Here is a 20,189-nt window from a genome sequence, read left to right as displayed (position 1 = left end):
CAGACATTTAAATTGTGTTTTGTGTTAGGAAAAAAAATAACATTGAACAGCACACCCTGAGTAGCTAGCTAGAAAAAAACCAAGCATTTGCAATGCAATAGGTCTCACATTTACACGAGTTTATGCTATTGGCATTGTAAATGACAATGCCTTTTATTTGTTTTAAAAACAAAAACAAAAATAAAAGGCGTTGTTATTTGCAATGTCAATAGCTCAAACTCGTATAAATGCGAGACCTATTGCATTGCAAATGCTTGTTCTCTTTGTGCATGAAAAAATCCAGTGTGAAACCCGACAAACACCTCACAGCTTGACAATTCCAGGCAGTATCTACCTCTTTAGAGAGCCCAGTAGGGGATTCAGTCACGTTCCTTTTTTTTTTTTTTTAAATGCAAACAGTACACTGTGTTGTGATGGTAGCATTAATAATGGCATTAATGAGAGAAAAACCTAATTAATGAGTGAAAAAACCCTAAGCATTCTTTCTCAGATCCCTCCTGTTTTTCAAGGGGACATATACATGAAGAAGCTCTAAGTGCGGCTCTGGCTCATAGACGACAGCAGTTTATTGCTAGGCACGACTGATGTTCACTGATCGCGTCGCGCATTTTCCAGACTTAATTCATGATGTATTTATGTGTTAATTAGGCTGAACAAACCATGGCCAGCACACTCTCCTTATAACACACTCACTGCCACTTTACGCTCCCAGCTCATAAATGCAGCACAGTTATAGAGCACCCCGGATGCCTATGGGGAATGACTGCTCAGCCTCTCAACTTACAGCAGCAGAGAAAGATCCATGCACAGTACCAATGTGTTGATAAAAGTGCCATAAACATTCAATAAATATAGAAGGAGAATGGGAGCACACTGCCTCACCTCCCAGCATAGTTAGCCCCTTAGCATAATGGTAAATGCTTACTTGAGTATTAGATGTAGTACAGAGCAATTTTCACTCATTCAAGTTGCCTTTGGGATTCTGTGCAACTATGTGTGAAGGAGGTACACAGTTGACGAAATCTTGAGAAGGCAACTGTATGTGAAAATACAGTGGTTCAAGGTGAGTGGGTGTGTTGTGTGTTTGTGGGTTGTGTAGTGAAGGAGATGCAAGGAAGTGCATTCAGGAATCAGTGAAAGGAGGCTGCTGAAGAGGATAAGATATGCAAATGGATGAGATTTGGAGAGAAAAGGGTGCACGTGTTTAACGTAGAATGAGCGTACAGCGCTGATTCACACACTCTGAATACCTCTTCTTCTTCCAAAGGTCTCAGTAATGTTTAATTTGCAGTCTCACAATGCCAGATTTGAAACATTTTTTTTATTTTATAAACCTTACTTTCTCAAATTTGTTTAAAAATGCACCATTCCCCTACCTGTTTTTCAAAATGTTCCCAGGGGGTGGCGGGTTTTACCCAACCCAAACCTAACTTGTGACCTCGCTCGCTATGCTCGCTCGCCACAGGACACTCATCACAAACGTTTACGCCCCACCTTTTCCAAATGTCACCAGCTGCCTACTTCAGTGTCTACATCTTCTCCCTCTAGTTTCAGGAATGTCAGTAATGCACTTCTATTGTCTGGGAAAACAATCTCACCCCTCGTCTTATGCAAAAGACCAGGCCAGGAGTATCCAACATGGATCCCACAGGTCTCCATTAATCTTGTTCACGGATACACACCATGTATGTACCACACAGGCCACGTATACAAGCATGTTTAACATACACTGAGAATGGTAGCGCTAATATCTGGGTTGTGACCAGAAATAGAACTTTAAAACATGAAAAAGCTGGTAGGCCTACCGTCAATTGACACAGATAACAAGCATTGGCAAAGCCAAAAGGTCTCGCCTTTTGGAACTATTGGCTTTGCCAATAGTTTTTAGTCTTTTAGCATCACTAAATCCAGGCAGCATGGTTAATTTAAAAAAAAAACTTTTTATGCCGCTTGCCAATTTTTGTAGAGGTAATTTGTGGTTTCCAGCGACAGCGTGAAATACACCCTTAGCCAGGATAAAATTCCTGGAATAAAGAGTGCAATAATTATATGGGACATTAAGCGGGACATTCTGAAGAGTCTAAAAGATACCTACAAGAAAGAGCTGCTTCAAACCGACAGTACGTCTAAACACCATACCATCCTAGTGTTTTACACAGTAGAGTGGCGGCGGGCACGGCTCGCTGGTGGCAGGCACGCAGGGGTGGAGGGGGCGTGGGCTGCAAGGTAAAAAAAAGCAAAATTATAATAGAATAACAATTGCCTCGCTGCCGCCTGTGTCCGTATCCAGGAACAGGAAGCATGCATCCAGGCTCCCTTCCCAAAACCAATCACAAAATACAATACAGCGATGTGATTGGTCTGAATGCAATGGCACGGCGCTCAGCCTGGGGCTAGAGGGGTGGGCATGTTCTCCACGCAGGCTGTAATGCACCCTGCATGGAGAAAAGGGAAGTGCACATGACTGTTTTGGGCGGTCCTAGAGGGACAACCAAACAGTCATTGCGCACTTTGGAGTGGGCAAACCACTCCTCCCCGTCTCTGCAGCCTCACCCTGCCTCCTCACGCAAAGCTGCAGCAGCAGGAGGACAAAATAAAATGATAATAACATTACGTTCTTATAATTTTATTATTTCCTTTATTAACTGCTGAAGAGTAGTGGGGGGACGTTCCTCCGCCTTAGTGGAGGAGCTGCCACTGGTTTTACATGAAATGTGTGTTCTTCTTTGTGTGTTAATTATTCCTGATGAGAAAAGGTATGACAGAGTATCAGTTTAAATGTTAAAGGAAAACCATTTATTAATGGAGAGTCCTTCTTTTGAAGGCTGGTGGCACAAGTGAGCAAGTGAGCGAATATAATAAATGCTTCTATGCAATGGCTCCCAGGTCTGCAAACAAGTGAACAGAGCTGCAGCCTTGCCTCTTATTAGCTACTTTGATGAATGGAGGCACTATTCTGAGGTACAAGGGAATATATGGCTGTACTTATGGCTTATCTAGTATGTGCACAACGATAATACTATTAGACATGCTCTTGAATAAACACTGTTAAAACTCAGTGAGCCTGGGCACAGTAAATAGTGTTGTGCCTATGCCACTCAAGTACTGCTTTAGGCAGAGTTCTTTGCATGACTGGCGCTGTCCATACAAATCGTCTAATGTGAATAAATGGTGCTATTAATATGATTGCTCATGCTTAAAAGAATGATGCTATGCCAAGAGCTCATGGAACCTAAACATGAATGAAGATTTCCATGGGAAAAGGGTGCCATGGGAAGAGGCGCAGCAAAGCCAATAAACCTCAAATATTGTAGAATGAGTGGTGCAGAGTGCCCCTTGAGTCTATCACGTGATTGATGGGTGATATAAAGAAAAGAAAGAAAATGCCTTTGACAAGACTGTTTTTAGGTCAACCCTGGGCAGCGCATGATCTGCTCTACGAGCCATGCTGTATTGGAGTATGTACTTGAAGCCCTGCCTACTCTCCGCCCAGATTTTTCATTGGCTTGTGTCATTGTCCTTCCTAAATGCTGGCTTCTGATTCGTTATTAGGCTTGTTAGTCCCTCCTTAGAATTGCCTTGTCTTCATTTGTAACCTCCCATGAGGACTGGCCCTTTGACTTTGTTGTTACACAGTACGTCTTCTTTACTCTGTAAGCACTATTTTCTTTAATGAGTTTCTCTTACTACAGGAGGGCAGGAGGGTCAAGCATTTGAAATGCAATAGGTCTCGCATTTGTGAGAGTTAAAGCTATTGGAGTTGTAAATGACAATCCCTTTTATTTATTTTTTAAAAACCAAAACATACATAAAGGGCATTGTTATTTACAATGCCAACAGCGCAAACTCATGTAAATGCGAGACCTATTGCATTCCAAATGCTTGTTTTCAATTTTTAGTTATTACCGGCCCAAGTTGGTTCGGTAACTAAAAAGCAAAACACAAACAGTGAAAGTATTCTTGTCTTTTTTATAGAGCGAGTTCTGCATCTAGGTACCCTTGCATAGTGTTGCATATTACAGGCACTAGTGCAATATGAGCACTGTAGAAGTGCAAGTTGGACAAAGCCCCTGAATAACTGTGAAAAATCATGCAAGTTGCGGCATGCTGTACTCCAGGGCAGCGGGTCTGTGCTGCAGGCTTGAAAGTGCACTGACATGCATACACCAACTTTTGTGTCATTCTGCCCTGCCATTTCCACCCAGCATTTTTTCCCCAGCCTGCCTTCCATTTCATAGCAGCAGACACCAATCGCAGTGACTGACCCTTAGTGGCAGGCCATGACGACACTGAAATCCAATCCGGTAACAGCATGTATTACGAGAATGGTATGTTTAAAGCAGAAGCTCCATCTGAGCTGTGCCCCATGGCTTAATCCCTTGCCTGCTTATGACGGAACCACGCCATCATGAGCAACGGGTGGCGTGTGTTCATGACGGCGTGGTTCTGTCATGCTGCGGCCGCTCCACCCACGCAGCATTAATTCCCTTCAGACGGGACCGCGACGGAACCATGTCGTATGGGCACACGCCGCCCGTGGCTCTTGACGGCGTGGTTCCGTCACGAGCATAGCTAATGACCAACACAAAAGCCAAAACTGGGGTTTCAATAATTAAATGAGCTAGTTTCACTGAAGGTTGTTTAGAATGAAATGAATTCTAAACAACCTTCAGTGAAACTAGCTCATTTAATTATTGAAACCCCAGTTTTGGCTTTTGTGTTGGTCATTAGTATTAGTTGGACTCAGCCTCACTGAGTAACGAGTCAAGGCCCTCTTTTGATTCTTTGAGTCACGAGCATAGCAGCGCTGCGCTCACCCCCATCCCCCCAGGTCCGCGGCCAGATTCGCACCGCGGCCAAAGGGTTAAGACACACTGTTTTGGAGCTGAGAGAAAACAGGCAGAGGTGAGCAGCAGCTCTTGGGTGTGCTCTATGGTAGGCACTGGTTAGACCGGCCTGGTGGCAGGGCAAGAGCTTCTGTGACCAGGTTGAGGTGGCCGCAAACTGGGGACCTCCAACCTCTTCAGTACTAAGAACTACTTAATGCTTAATTAAAATCATCCAGAGCTACTAATATTATTGGTGTAGTAGTAACCACTGGTCAACAGTGATCACATCAGTGTATCAGCAAGGTTGCCGGAAGTGAAATAAAAATAGTCTTCGATTTGGAATGCTCCCACATGGGTAATACATAACAGTTATAGATGCAGTGTCCCTGGCACCAAGGTAATAATATGAGTACTAAGTCTTTCTTACACTAGATGATTTATCACCAGGGCCGGCTTAGCGCAGAGCGACTGGTGTGGCCGCACTAGGCTCTGACCTGTGGAGGGAGGCGCTGATCTAAGTGGGTGGGGGAGGCGCTGTGTTTTGTAACAACGCATGATTGGAGAGATGAGAGGCACTTTTGCCTGGTGGTAGTGAGAGAATCCTAAGAGGCAGTCATGGGGTGTGGGGGTGCCAAAAATGATTGTCGCACCGGGCATCACCAGTGCTAAAGCCGGCCTTGTTTATCACTCAAATACCTTTAAATACATTTTGGAAATTCAAAGATTTGTTCTCGAACATCATTTTTTGTGTTCTGAAAATATATACATTTTTATACAGAGCAAACATTTTTTTGTGCTATACATATATTAATTCAGCAAACTAATAGCCTGGGCTGCACACAGGAGCGCTACTTACAGGTAGCTGGAGAGCTAGCTACTCGTTGGAAACTTCAGCTCCAAACACTGTGCAGAGAAAATCCATTGATAGAAGCATCGTGGGGGGTTTGGGCGGCTAGGCCAAAGGTGTGCGAAAACAACCAGCAGCTGAAGCACAGGTGGGGTGCATGGCGGGATTAGAGCAGGCGCTCAATGCCCATTGGACTCAAAGGGCTTCAGCCCCCCCGTCTTGTGTGGCAGCCCAGGCTGAGACAGCTTCCCGGGCACACACAAAGCCGCACCTGAGTACTTAACAGGTCTTTAAAAGATCATTTACTTGTTAATGAGGCTTTGTTGTTCTTTCACCCCTTCTTAGAGACCCTGCATCTTCATTCTGCATATTGCTGGAAGAGTCAGCCCCCCACCCCCAAATATTTATCAGCTCCCCCCCCTCTAATTTTTACTCTAGTTGCGCCTCTGGATTAAAGCATACAGACAAAAGAGGGGAAAGTAGCGAATAATGTGAGGGAGACAGCTGGAAAAGATAAATGCACTCTTGTTACGTGCTTAAAAAAACAGTTAGGGCAGAAAATGGGGAAGTTGCAGCGCACTGTTCCTTGGAGCCATCACCAGAGAGATAAGAGCCAGCATTGGCACAGCGTGTGACACACACAGCTCCAATTATAGGTTGCAAATGCTGTCTGAGAGATCCTGTCAGACCTCTCGCTGGTTCTCAAGAGCGTTGCCAGCAGCTTTCTATTAAAACACACTCTAACCCCATCCTTGGGGAAACAACACAACTCTGGGAGCAGACGAGAAAATGCAACAACAACAAAAAAAGCATTGGCAAAGCCAATAGGTTGTGCTTTAGGATGAGCTATTGCATGCATGCCAACCTTCCCGATTCAGGGGGAGACTACCGATTTCAAGAATAGTCTCCTGCGTCACGATTCCTGCATGTAAAGGAACCTGATTCAAAGTTTTGTAAAACTGTCAAAAATAAAAAGCTGATATCTGTCACACATGTTCCAATCTTCCCCCCCCTCCAAGAAGTAACTCTGATATCACAGGTTAACGCTTTGCCCTTAATTCTTGAAGGGGTAGGTTAGAGCATGGGACAGGCCTTGACATTTTATTTTTGGCAGTTTTACATATCGCAAACTAAAGCAAAGTTTAGTACTTTTTGTTTGCGCTATAATAAACTACTAAATGACTTATGTTTCTACTCAAGCCTTACATCGGTATTAACTTTATATTTTTAGACATTTGGACATTACTGTCCTCTCAGGCCTTGCAACCTCTGGCTGGAGGTCCTTGGTAAGACCTTTTTAAGTTTGTGTAGTTAGTAAGACCATCCCAGTGCACGGGTCTTTATTCATGGGGTTTGGTGTCCTTGTTTGAACACTTTTTAGTTGCACGTAGGGTGCATGTCTTTGGTTTGTTGTCCCTTTGGGTGATTAGACGATACCTGGTATGCAAGGAGTTCTATATTGATTTTTGCATTTATTTGTAGATATGTTTGTGCAACTTGTCCTGATGATGGTCCTATGGATTTTATAAACCGATGAGGGACCGAAACGTCGACGCCTAACACCCCTTTATTGTCATTTGTACCATTTTCTTGTGATGTTACAATGAATGTAGTATATTGCGATAAATTCCTCTCTGCATGGTATTTTGCTTTTCCATGTTAAAAACAAAAGGTGTTCTATACTACTTGAAACGAAATCAGCACACAGAGTAGTATTTATGTTGCCATTTTTCATCTTTTTGATAATGAAAATAATTTATAAAAATAAATTACAGTAAAATACTGTATTTTCCTTGCATTTATTGAATGATAGATCACTGTTGTGACTAATTAAGAATTCATAAAAAGTATTTAAGTGACTCCTATGGGGACAAATTGTAATTTTGCTCTTGATTATACCCAGTCCTCACAGGATTATTGGGTGGCTCTGTTTTGTTTAAAACTTTCTAAAAGTGGTATTTTTAGACCTGCAGTTTAAAAACCAACCTAACTAAAAGATGTGTTTTTAAAATGCGAGTCCAGAGACACCAAACTCCTCCTTCTGATCTTTTCCCCGTTAAAAGTTAAACTTGTAAAGTGTTACAAGACCTATTCAGTGCTAACCTATGGGAGATAGGCCTTACTGTAGTGAAAAACTAATTAAGCAGTTTTTCACTACCAGGACATGTAAAACTCAAAAGTACTTGTCCTACCTTTTAAATACATTGCAACCTGCCTATTGGGCTACCTAGGGCCCACCTTAGGGGCGACCTATATCTAATAAAAGGGAAGGCTTGGGCCTGGCAAGTAGGTGAACTTGCCAGGTCGAAATGGCAGTTACAAACTGCACACGCAGGCTCCGCAGTGGCAGACCTGAGATAGTTTTAAAGGGCTACTTGTGGGTGGCACAATCTGTGCTACAAGCCCACTAGTAGTCTTTGAAATACAGGCCCTGTGCACGTGTAGTGCACTGTACTAGGAACATATCTGTAAATCAAATATGCCAATCATGGAGAAACCAAAATGCCATTACATTTTAGAGACAGAGTCCATGCACTTTAGCTTTGGTAAGCAGTGAAAACGTGCTCAGAGTCCTAAAACCAGCAACCAGAGGGTCCGAAAAAAGGGGGGAGGAGGGCAAAAAGTTTGGGGATAACCCAAAAAGGGCCAGGTCCAACACGAATGGCAGACTGTTTAGAAAGAAAGAGGTATAGCATGGGTTGACCTAGTGGAAAGTTCCAACTCTTCTGTGAAAGGTTTGGTGGATTTTGGAGGAGAGCAGGAAAGAAAAGCAAAATAACTATGGAGGATGAAGCATGCTGTGTGGACGTAGGACAGTGGTGGTTTGTGGGCAGTTCACAGGGAAGAGATGTATTTTTGGCAATTAGGTAATGGGCTTTGGAAGCTTAAATGAGTGTGTGAAAGGTGAGCTTGTGTGAAAGATTTCACAGCTGTGTTTTTCTCCCATTTTAAGAGTCCAGCTCAGGGCAAGTCCTCAATTAATAAATAACTGGGTGATCCAGGGCTGATGGTTTTGTACGGACAGGGTAAAGGTGCAGATAGAGTAGGAGGAGCTAATGGCGCATTAAGTATATTGCTGACTGAGTTCAAAGAACCAACATGATAAAAAAAAGACTGGCAGGGCAGAGTGTCTGTTGTACTTGATCTACGTATTACAAATAAGACAACATTTTGTAAGGCCTGTTGTGGTGAATGTAAGCAATGCATGTCTAAGTAAAGAAAACTGTTTTTTCCCTTTACAAACCTTTGTGTACCATAGATTTAAACTAACAGCAAAAGAAAAAGTGCAAACAAGGTAGCACATTTGTGTGCAGCTCTTGATTGTTGAACGTTGAAAAGATGACTATTATACATAAATAATCCTATGGCTCACGCTATTATTCTGTACAGTTTTAGGTATTCCTTTCTTACTCAGAATACAGCTTCAGAAATGACAACCAAATTTGCCTTGATGGGGAAACTCATTATGTCTAAAACCAACAGAAACAACGCTGCTTAGACTTGGATAAATGTATTGCTCACACTTATTTATATGGTCAACCCAGGGTGATCACTTGGCGCTATTGATTGGTAACAGATGTTTATTGTAGCCCAGCACAATCGTACATATTTTATCCTGTGACCATGGTGTCAAAAACATATCCCTGCAATGGATGCATTAGTCCACTGAGGTACCAACCACTGCTTTATGTTGTAGTCATACTGGACAGATTAAAAGAAAGCATAAAGTAGTTAAACCACGTCAGAGAAGTGTGTCCCTTCAATTACAAATTCATCATAAGCGCTTCAGTTGATTTCATATGATCGGGGTCAATATCAGCGTCTACCTAAAAATACATATGGACATATGGTTACCTCACATTTAGTCAGAAGAATTTTCAGTTTTTTCTTTATCTTTTATGATCGGAGTGTGAGCAAAACTTTTCTTCAGTGACTTACAATTATGTTCTTTCAGCGGCGGCTCCTCTTCTAAGGCGGAGCATCTTCCCACTGCTTTTCAGCAGTGCTAAAAAGCAAAAATAAAATGATAATAACACAATGTTACAATGTTGTTATAATTGTATTTTCCCCTGCTAAGGCATTTTTGCGGGGCGGGGCTAGACTGCTCACAGAGCACGGGGATGAGTGGTTGGGCACTTTCTAAGTGCGCATGACAGTTTTGCTGGCTGTCTTACTCATCCGCACTTTGCATGTTTTCCACCAGGCTGTAATACAGTAGTACTCATCTTATCGCCCTCAGATGCATGAAAGGCTGGACCCAATGGGATTTGAACCTGTGACAACGAGGCCGTACACTAGCCCCTGCAGTGGACGCATTAGTCCACTGGGCCATCAGACCTGGAAGAATCCACAGCTGCGGAGCCTGAGTCTGGGTACACTCTGTGCCTTCCAGAATTTGCTGAAGCTACACCCACCTAGCTAAAAGAATTTTATGAGGACATGCACCTCATTTTCTGGTGGGTCGACTGAATTTCCTTCAACAGGGTCACCCTCAACTCCAGTTAACCTGTAGGATCTGTCCCTTGATATGCTCCAGTCGCAAATCTGCAACCTTCTCCGGAGTTGGTTCCAGTGGCACTGTTCCTGGCACTGCCCCTTGGTGGCGCTGACCCCATTGCAATACCTGACTCCGGTATGGAGCCTGACCGGCATTGTTTGACGTTGACTCCGGTGCTGACAGGACCAAGACCCTCTGGGTCTGAGATAGTACCTCCATTTACTGACCGGCCTAGTGGGGAATAAGGAATAGGATTGCGGTAGATCTGAGCATCCTTATGGTCATCTGTCCCCCCTTAAAGAGGCCTTGGTTTAGGATAAATGGAATGAGGAACTGGTGGATGCAGTGGTCTAGAAACATCTCTGTATGCTGGCCAAGTCTCTCTTCCTAGTGTGACTACAGAGGAAGGGACTTCATTTGCCATGGTGGTGGGGGTGGTGGCTGAGCTCCTGGACCTTACGCTGCCCTCAGTGGCAGTGAAAACTAATGTCTTGACATCTCTGCTTCTGCCCGGAGGATCCCCCTTGTAATCTCTTCTCCCCTTGCTCAGGGCCTGGGCCATGCCCTGCAATGGCATTTCTATCCGCTGGATGATTGCCTGCCCCCACCACCCGCTCCTGGGGATCAAACTGTCCTCACCAAGCACCTCACTCCTTAGAGTCTGGTCCTTTAGAACTCCACTTCCAAGGTTAAAGGTGGTGCGCTCCCTACCACACCATGGGTGGGGAATTCAAGAGGATGGACCCCTCTGGCAAGATCATTTTCTCTTCCACCAGCCTTGCAGTGTGGTCAGTGAACGCTGCATGCCTCCTGGGCTGGTATTCCAACATAGTTTGAGACAGTTGTGAAAGTGCTGGCCATTGTCTTGGAGTAGGGTTGAGCCTTACAGGTCCAGGCTATTACAGATGGCATGTACGCAGCAAAGAGCACTGTACTATGTGGACTGGATGGAAACAACTCGCTAGGTAGAACAATTGATTATTGGTGGCACTCCATAGCCACACATGCCTGAAGTCAACTGGATTTTCGGCAGAAGTCCAGACATTCCTCATGGACATGCCGTTCGATGGCACTCACCTGTTTAGCAGTAAGACACATTTGGTGTTTGTGCACTTTAAAGACAGCAGGGCCACTGCCTGGTCTTTGAGACTGTCCACAGCCTCACGCCAGCTCCATCCTGCCTTCCGCCACTTTCGTTGTTACGATAGGGGCTACCAAATACATCCATTAACACTCAGCCACAACTGCCAACAGGCTCCACAATCCTTTGTAGCCATGGATGCGGTTTCCACAAGCCTTGTGCAATCGAAGGCTGGAGATCTGCCTGGTCTGCCACGCCCCAGGAAGCCGCAGCCTCCTAACCCCTGTAATATGCCCTCTCACCATCACGGGCAACCGGTCGGCGGCTGGATCAAACACCACCGGCTGTCTATAGCCTCGGACAAATGGGTGCTCGAAATTGTTCACCGTGGTTACGTCCTTCCTTTCATAAAAACCCTTCTGCCCATGCCACCATCCTCAGATCAGTTGACAGAGGACCACCTCTTCCTGTCCAGGAAGTGCAGGGTTTACTGGCCAAAGGAACTCTCAGGAGAACACCATAGTTATAATTAAGTTGTGGCTGCTATTCCCGCTACCTTTTGGTGCCAAAGAAGGGCCTGGGCCTCATTCCTATACTAGACCTGCACCCTCTGATCTTGTTCCTGAAAAAGGAGAAATTAAAAATGCTCATGTTGGCTCTGGTCCTGTCTGCCCTGGAGACTGTATGGAAGCACTGGACTTACAGGACGCATATTTCCATATACCTGTCCTGCCGGCCAACAGGTGTTACCTGCAGTTCATAGTGGGTCACAAGCACTTTCAGTTCACTGTGCTCCCCTTTGGCCTCACCAGCGGCTTCAGGGTTTACAAAGGTGATGGGAGTGGTTGCAGCCGGTATGCAGAGGTCAAGGGTTCCAGTCTTCCCCAACCTAATAGTTGGCTGTTGAGGGCTAACTCGCCCCAGTCAATCGCCATCCACCTCCAGACTACGGCAAACTTCCTGCATTCACTGGGATTCACTATAAACATGCCTAAGTCACACCTCATCCTCCCAGATGCTCCTATTCATCAGACTCATTCTGGACACAATGCAGTTCTGAGCCTAGCCTCCGGAGCTGTTAGTCCATGATGTTCAGGCTATGTTTCTGATGTTTCATCCTCTATTTTGGATTTCGGTGACACTGACTCTGAGGCTGCTGGGCGGCATGGTCTCCTGCAAACATACCCACTAGCATTTGTGGACTCTGTTGTGGGACCTGAAGTCCCAGTGGACACACTATCAGGGACCTCTCTCTGACCTGGTCCAGATATCGTCGAGAACAGCAAAAGACCACCAGTGGTGGCTGACAAACTACGTTAGCTTAAAGAGTCACTGTTCTGGACATCTGTCAGGCTGCTACATGGGCATCTCTGCACATGTTTACAAAGCACTACTGTTTTGACATTTCAGACTGTCGAGGTGGGCACTTTGTCCATTTATTCCTCCAGAACATTGTGTTCTGAACCTGTTTGCAGACCCACCTTTGGGGATGTATTGCTTGGGTATATATTCTGAGGTAAGGAATCTGCGCCGAGAAGTCGCTTTCAGATGAACAAGTTGCCTTCTGTACATCTTATCTTGTTGAGGCTACCTAGCGGCCGATTCCTTACTGACCCTCTCAACCTCCCTGCTTCTGCGAACTAACTTTTTCTGCCTTTAAAGATCCCTATAGGTCCTCGGTGTCTGCACACTGGTCCATCAGCCTTCTGATGTGGCTCTGTGCTTATGGCACGGAAATGTCACAGAAGGAAACTGATGTTAGCACACTGAGATGGCTCTTATTTAGGCACCGTGCATGTCCCTTTCAGCGCAGACAATGGAAATGTAGTGCCAGTTGACACCACCTACTGGCGCACAGAGGTACTGCTAAAGATTTTCTGAATCCAGTCTCATGGCTAGGGAATATTCTAAGGTAAGGGACCTGTAGATAAATAGTCTCTAACAGATAAGGTGTTACCAAATGTAAATAACTTGTTCTTTATTAACATGCATTACTCTCCATTTGTTCTCATGTTATACCCTAAACTTTATTTTTTTTATATATAACACTGACTAGGGAATAAAAATACAATCTAAAACTCAATTTGTTTTGTGTAATTTTAACCTTTGTACACAAGAAAGGCATTTGAGATTCTAACTACTGCATCCTGAATTACAGAACCAAGAAAGAAATCTTTTTAGAGTTACGTAATGATGGAACATATGCCAGTTTGGTGATTTTTCCTGTTTCTAAGACGGGGTTAGGTAGGTGGTTAAATGAGTGATCCCAAATTTGAGGGTGTGGTGGTATTTGGATTCAAATTGTTGTTACTTTGTGGGCCTTAACAAATGTTTTCAGTGGCTATTTCAAGCTAATTTGCATGCTGTTGCACTTGGCCCTTTCTGCAGTGTCACCCTCTAAAGTTTTGCTTTCATTACTCCAATTTTGTTTTTGCTGAATTTGGATTATTTTTGGCCTTAGGACTCTGTGCACTTTACCACTGCTAACTAGTGCTAATGTGCTCTCTCCATAAAACATGTTAGATTGTCTGATACCCTATTGGTCTACTAGTGACCTCGCAGCATTGATTGTGCCACCCACTTAACTAGCACTTTAAACATGTCTCAGACCTGTCATTGCAGCCTGTGTATGGGCATTTCTAAATTGCCATTTTAACCTGGTAAAATAAACCTTTTACCAGGCCCAAAACTTCCTTTTTAAATACATAACAGACGCCCCAGGGTAGGCCATGGACAGCCCAGACGGTAGGGTGCAATATATTTAAAAGGTAGAACATGTACTTTTAAATTTGGCATGTCCTGGTAGTGAAAAACTCTTAAATTTGTTTTTCACTACTGCAAGACCTACTTCTCCTGTAGGATAACTTTGGAGGGCCCTTATTACATCTTATAAGTGAAATTTTCAAATGGGAACAGGTAACAAGTTTATGTTTGTCTCTGGAATCGTAATGAAAATTCCTTACTCATAAGGAAATCGGATTTTAAATTAAAGCTCTGAAAACAAAACTTTTAGAAAGTTAGCAGTTTCTTGCCATAACCATTTGGTGCCTGCAGCCTGTCTCTGGGTAAGACGACTGGGTGTAGTTAACAGTGGGGCTTAGTGTATTCCTCCTAGACAGCCACACACAATGGGGAGCTTAGGTGTGACTGGATGGGACATCACTGGCAGGATGGGAGCCCCACTTACACTTGAATGTGCTGTGCCCTTTCTTCACACAAAGGGCTGCATATCCCCAGTAGCTAGTCTGGAGCAATGGATGCAGGGCAACCGCACACTTCAAAGGCATGCCTCTAGAAGCTTCTCCCCACTTCAAAGGCACAACAGGGTATAAATGCTGGACCTCAGACACCAACTCTTCTGTACAGTTCTGGACCTGTTGATACTCTGCCAGCAAGACGGACTACTGTTCTGCTGAAAGGACTGTCACTCTGCTGGGCTGTTGCCCTCAAGGAAGTGCTGCCCTGCTGTGCTGACCTGCTGCCCGGTTGACAGGTCAGAGGACTGGACCTGCATCTCGTGAACCCAGATTGCCTCCAAGAGCTAGTATGTGGGCCTGCTGATCTGAAACCTCAGGGACAAAACAGGCTCCCAACAACTTTGCACCTGGACTCTGCCATATGTAAGCCTTCCCTGCCAAGTGGTGCCACTCCAACTCCTGGACCCTAGAAGGTTGTGCTCAGGTGCTTGCCAGCCCCTATAGATCCAGCAGAACCAATGCATCTCCTCTGCTGTGCGGCGCAACCCCAAGCAGAGCCAACACATCCCAGCTGCTGCGTGGATGGGTCCTGTCGCAAATGCCAGCATTGCCTCTGCAGCCCTCAACACCTTGGGAACTGCCACTGCATGACACATCCTCAGTGCAGGCCTTTGCATCCCTCATCGGCAGCAGTCTCCACGACAATGCTGGACTCTGCATTGCAGCCTTGCAGCTCTTAGGACCCAACGCATCGCCCGACTGCGTGCTACATTCAACCAACTGCATGCTGCATCCTCAACATTGGACTCCAGATCACAAGCCCCGGCAGCAGAACCCTCAACAATGATGCAGGCCCTCGCATCACAGTCTTGGCACATCTTTGAATCTAAGCATTGCTTCACCTGTGCGACGCATCTTCAACGAGGATCCTCACAACAATTCGCAAACCAGGATTTAAGGACGTTTGTTCAGCTGGCTTATCTGTGTCCCTGTAGAGGGCCCAAGTTCCATCGCAGTCAATCTGATTTTGTGACTTTGTCCCAATCGGCACAACCAGATAGCCACAATTGTTGTTTTGTGCTTTTTGATGCTATTTTCACTAAGACATTTACAATTTAATATCTCCAGTTCTACTGATTGAATGTTTTTCATTGTGGTCTTATTTTATTTACTGAAGAATGTTCTATTTTTCTAACTTTGTGTGGAATCATTTTTCTGTGGTGTTTTCACTTTATTACGGTTTGAACTGTTGCACAAATGCTTTACACATTGCCTCTAAGTTAGGCCTGACTAATCTGTGCAAAACTACCAGAGGATTAAGCACTGGTTAATCTAGGGTTTGCTTCTGCCTCACCCTGACAAGGATTGTGGTTTATTTTTGAGCAGTACTTACACCCCAGTCAACCACCAACCTGATTTCTCACACAGACCTAATAGTACTCCAAATAAAGGTTAACGTTTTTAATGGAATGGAAGCGGTGAGCAGGCACATCCCTTTTTCAAATGGTGGAGGGGTACTTGATTTGTATACAGGGAAAACATTTTCAGATTTAATAAATAGCCAGAAAAATTCAGTGCAAATGTCTTATTTCCTCATTTAGATTTGAATTTGAGTGGTTAAATGCATGAGTAAAAATCGATAAGTACTGGCACTCCTTAACACCTACAGTTTATAGGACTGCTCCTACAAATATTTATGGATACCAAGATATTAATGTAATCTAACATAGGTGCAAGAACACTTCTACAGAATTAGAATTTCTACACTTGGCTTTGTGAATTGGGCCTTAATTGATTAAGAGGAACAAAGTTGACCCTTCTACTGTAAAAAATGTCTCAAATGGGTAGTAGTTGCATATGCTACTTATCATCTATACACCGTGAAAGTAAAAATAGTTTTACTATACTGAAAATATTATATCCAATTGATAATTCTTTCTGTTTTTCTCCTCCTTAGTTACAAGGGTGAGATCTCAAGGGTCAGTGACCATATCTTTTAACGTGGTCACGAAAGACATGAAGAAGCTTGGTTACGACATAAGCCCGTCAGATGTCCAAAACCCATCAGGAACTTCTCTTCCTTGACCAATAGCATGGATATTTTATAATATTTTATACTAAGTGCTTGACCTTTTAAGTGATTTCTTTAATATGTTTCAAGTATCATTCCAGTTTTTTAGACATATTTGTAGAGACTCTTTCTGGTGTTTTTAAATCTATTTAAGACAAATCTGCATTTCTCAACTAGAAACACTTCAACATTGAGATGAATTAGCCATTGAAAAGGCTGATAATCTGGTAAGATTCTGATTCTGGGATAGGTATGGTGAGAAGTTATTCATTTCATTTGAAGTTGTGTATTTATGTTTGGCGTCCACATCTAAAGCATAGTACCTTGCTATTGGATCCCTTAAGTAAATTGGAAGAATTCAGTATTTTGCAGGCTTATTTACTGTATGTTACATCATCTGGTCCAATTACAATTTGCAACTCTCACATATATTGCCAACCTCAAAACAACACATCGCACAATCTGCAATATGTAGCCATTTTCAAATTTTTACCATTTGATCATTATTTAAGATAACGACTTCCACATCGCTGTTAATGGAGCATGCTCAAGCATACATTATAAGAACATCTGTTGCATTTTGGCTGTGCAGTCTGATAGATCAGTGCAGTGCCGAATTGAAGTTTTATTCAAAATACTGTATGCTGACATTTTGCATTATCCACAGCTACTCATTGTAATATCACATATTATACCTTGAAACAGCTTCACATTTAACAGAGGCCATGCCCTTTTTTATATGAGGACGTTGCACTAAGCAAGTGAGGTCTCCCTTTTGTCTTAAGCATGCCCTGTATCACAGAAGCATGTACACTGGTGGCGGCTCTGAGCACACATGATGAATGGTGCACATTTAGTACTTTCCCCTTCCCTCTCCACTTCCATTCATGATCCATTTGGGAGAAGGCCTAAGTAGTTCAGAGAACCTTATGTAACACAAGGTGAACACAGATGTGTGTCTTTTCAGACTGTGTCTTGTAGTAGGACTTCCCCAGGCATTATTTTAAATGCATGGCAGGAATAGTCCTTGCAAAGGACATTGATATTGCAGTATGGGACCCACTCTCCAGGTCTGCAAAGGGGCATATTCTGACCTGGACCCTGTGGGTGGGTAAAGCATAGAATTGCACCAATACTAGTATGCTCCTTCATGGGAAAGCACAGTAATCCCAGAAAGACAAATAAGCAGGTAAACAAATATGCCATGTTTTTTCTGACTTCTTCTACAGACATAACATCTATCAGTTAGTGCATGCCCTGGAAACTGGCTAATTTTAAATGTCTCATCTACAGACAGATTTAGCTGTCTTTTGAAGACCTTTTATATCTGGTATATACTTACAGCGGATTTTGGGTCTGCACCTTGCTCATGATTCAATAGCTTTCTTGTCTATCACAATTCACTGCTCCTGATTCAATCGAATTCTTCCATATTCCTGTGATTATCCCGCCCAAACAGCATTTTATTTCTCATTGTGTTTTGATTGATTGACCTGTATATTTTCACTGCTCACACCAGGACCTAACATTACAGTGCATTGGGTACTATTTCCTCTCTCTGTATCTTTATTGCACTTCCTCTTTACCTGATTACTTTAATTAAAAAAAAAACCTTGCTCTCCTCCCAAGGCTTACTTGCCATCTTCTACTTGCCCCAATAGCACTCTGCAATTAATACATTTCAAGACATCCACCCATCTAAGTATGTACATAGGCACAGTGACTATATTGGAATGCTTTTTGCACATACCCGAGCCTCCAAATTGACTTTTTTGCAAATAATCATGGCAAAACTAAAACAAGCATTGGCAAAGCCAATAGCAAGGCTTATTGATTTTGCCAATTCTTGTGTTTTCTAAGTGGGAGCTAGGCATCTATCTGTGCATGTCGCACCTATTTCAAGTGGTCATGAATACTTAACAGTACTTGAGCTGCTGAATCTCATTTGCCCCTTAAAGTAGTATAAAGTGGTCTTTATTTGTACCTGTGCATAGATCTGAAGGATTTAAGAAAACTGTATGGTGAGGCAGCTGTCTCAGCTCAACCCTTCCTCAATCCAAATAAAACATTTACATAGAATGTATTTAACACCTAAGTAAATGTAGTGTCTCCGCCAAGGTGCTGACTCAGGTTGTCTACATTGTGCTGGCGCGTTTGGTAATTTTTACCACATGGCGTGGCAATGCCCGGTCCTCAGGCCCTTCTGGTAGGGAATCTTTGAGACACTATGAAGAGTGCTGAAGATAACAATATACCTTTGTCGGAAGATAGTCTCTTGAGTATTCTAGATGACTGGGGATCTACGAGGGCAGAGAGAACCTTGATAAGTTTGGGTTTGGCGCTGGGCAAGAGAGACGTTGCACAACCCTGAAGAGATGTTTTGGACCCTAGTATGGAACGATGGGCATGCAGCATGGATCACAAGAATATATTGAAAAGTGAATCTATGCTGTGGGGGATTGTTCCTAAAAAACACACCAATCTGTGGTAGGAAAGCACATCCTTGTTTGATTAATGTCATTGTCTATTTGGCCTCTCACATGTCACAGTTAAGATGACTTTTGTAGTGGCACTCAGATGGTCCTCGCATGCATCAGCTTTCACTCTGGGGGGTCCTGAGTGAAAAGCAGATTATTTGACTTGTGTGTAGCCGTGTCTCATGCCCAGGTGCTGTGCTTTTATGTTATCTGACTTATGTTACGCTATTTTATACATTATATTTGGTTTTCTCTACCATCAAGAAAAAAAAATAACACAAATATTTAAATGAAAAAAGGAAAACTGTACACATTGCCAAAATATAGACCCAATTAAATGCATTCTTAGCACGTTTTAATTTCCTCAAACAAACACTAATTTCAGTATATATTAAAATAAATTAATTTATACTTTATGCATATAGGGATATTTGGTTTAACAAAGCTTAAAACTGAGTATATTCCACAAGTCTGATAGGGCAGTCAGACACCAAAGATTTAATTGTATTTTCTGTAAATTGGTTTAGACTTAATCTGTTGTGTTATATTTTAGATACAGTGTTCTGTCAACCTCAAACCTACTATTTAAAAGTTGCATTATTATTGTGTCAAATTACTTTCATAACTTTACATGGACATAACTAATGTTTTATAAATAACAATTTTTTTAAAAAACATTTTTGATTTGTGGAAATATTTCCTTTGTTGAGAATTTATGTTTCGAATCTTGCCTTTCCCATAATGTAACTTGTAGAATTATGTTATATCACACAGTCATGTCGAACTGAGATAATTATAAAAGATAGTTTGTAGAGTTCATTGTCATCTTGTTACCTTTTTTACAGACAGATTTTGTACTTTGGAAAATAAATGATTGTAGAAGTATTGATTCCATACGTGTTTTGTTGTATTTTTGTATGCTTCTACTTCTTTGTGATCATTTGTTCCTAACTCTTTTTTATTCAACTGAAATAGCTGATGTAAAACTGTAGGGCAAGTCATTTGGCTTCAGCCTACTTGTATTCAATGTATTATTCGAAGAACGCTGTGAGATGTCTTGCAAAAGCACAATATCTGTAAAAGAAACATTTGTCATGGTGCCATTAGTTAAACAAATAGTAATATAATACATGGGATTCTGCAATCCATCTATAAAACCCTTCTCTAATTACTTTATAATAAATGACAT

At 42.9% G+C, this 20,189-nt stretch overlaps 1 protein-coding gene across 1 annotated transcript in view; it reads left to right on the top strand.

Annotated features, from left to right (window-relative positions):
* B9D1 (B9 domain containing 1) overlaps positions 1-19,896 on the top strand; it is a 396,621-nt gene extending 376,725 nt beyond the window's left edge. Inside the window, exon 7 of the mRNA XM_086940722.1 lies at positions 16,410-19,896. Within this exon, the coding sequence (XP_086796848.1) occupies positions 16,410-16,537 (128 nt within the window). The 3' untranslated portion in view covers positions 16,538-19,896. The remainder of the gene's footprint in view (positions 1-16,409) is intronic.
* Positions 19,897-20,189: the final 293 nt, after the last annotated feature.

Source organism: Lissotriton vulgaris, chromosome 10 (assembly GCF_964263255.1).
Source record: "Lissotriton vulgaris chromosome 10, aLisVul1.2, whole genome shotgun sequence".
NCBI classification, from domain to species: Eukaryota; Metazoa; Chordata; class Amphibia; order Caudata; family Salamandridae; genus Lissotriton; species Lissotriton vulgaris.
Note: the sequence above shows the minus strand (reverse complement) of the source record. Positions and strands in the feature narration are given on the sequence as shown.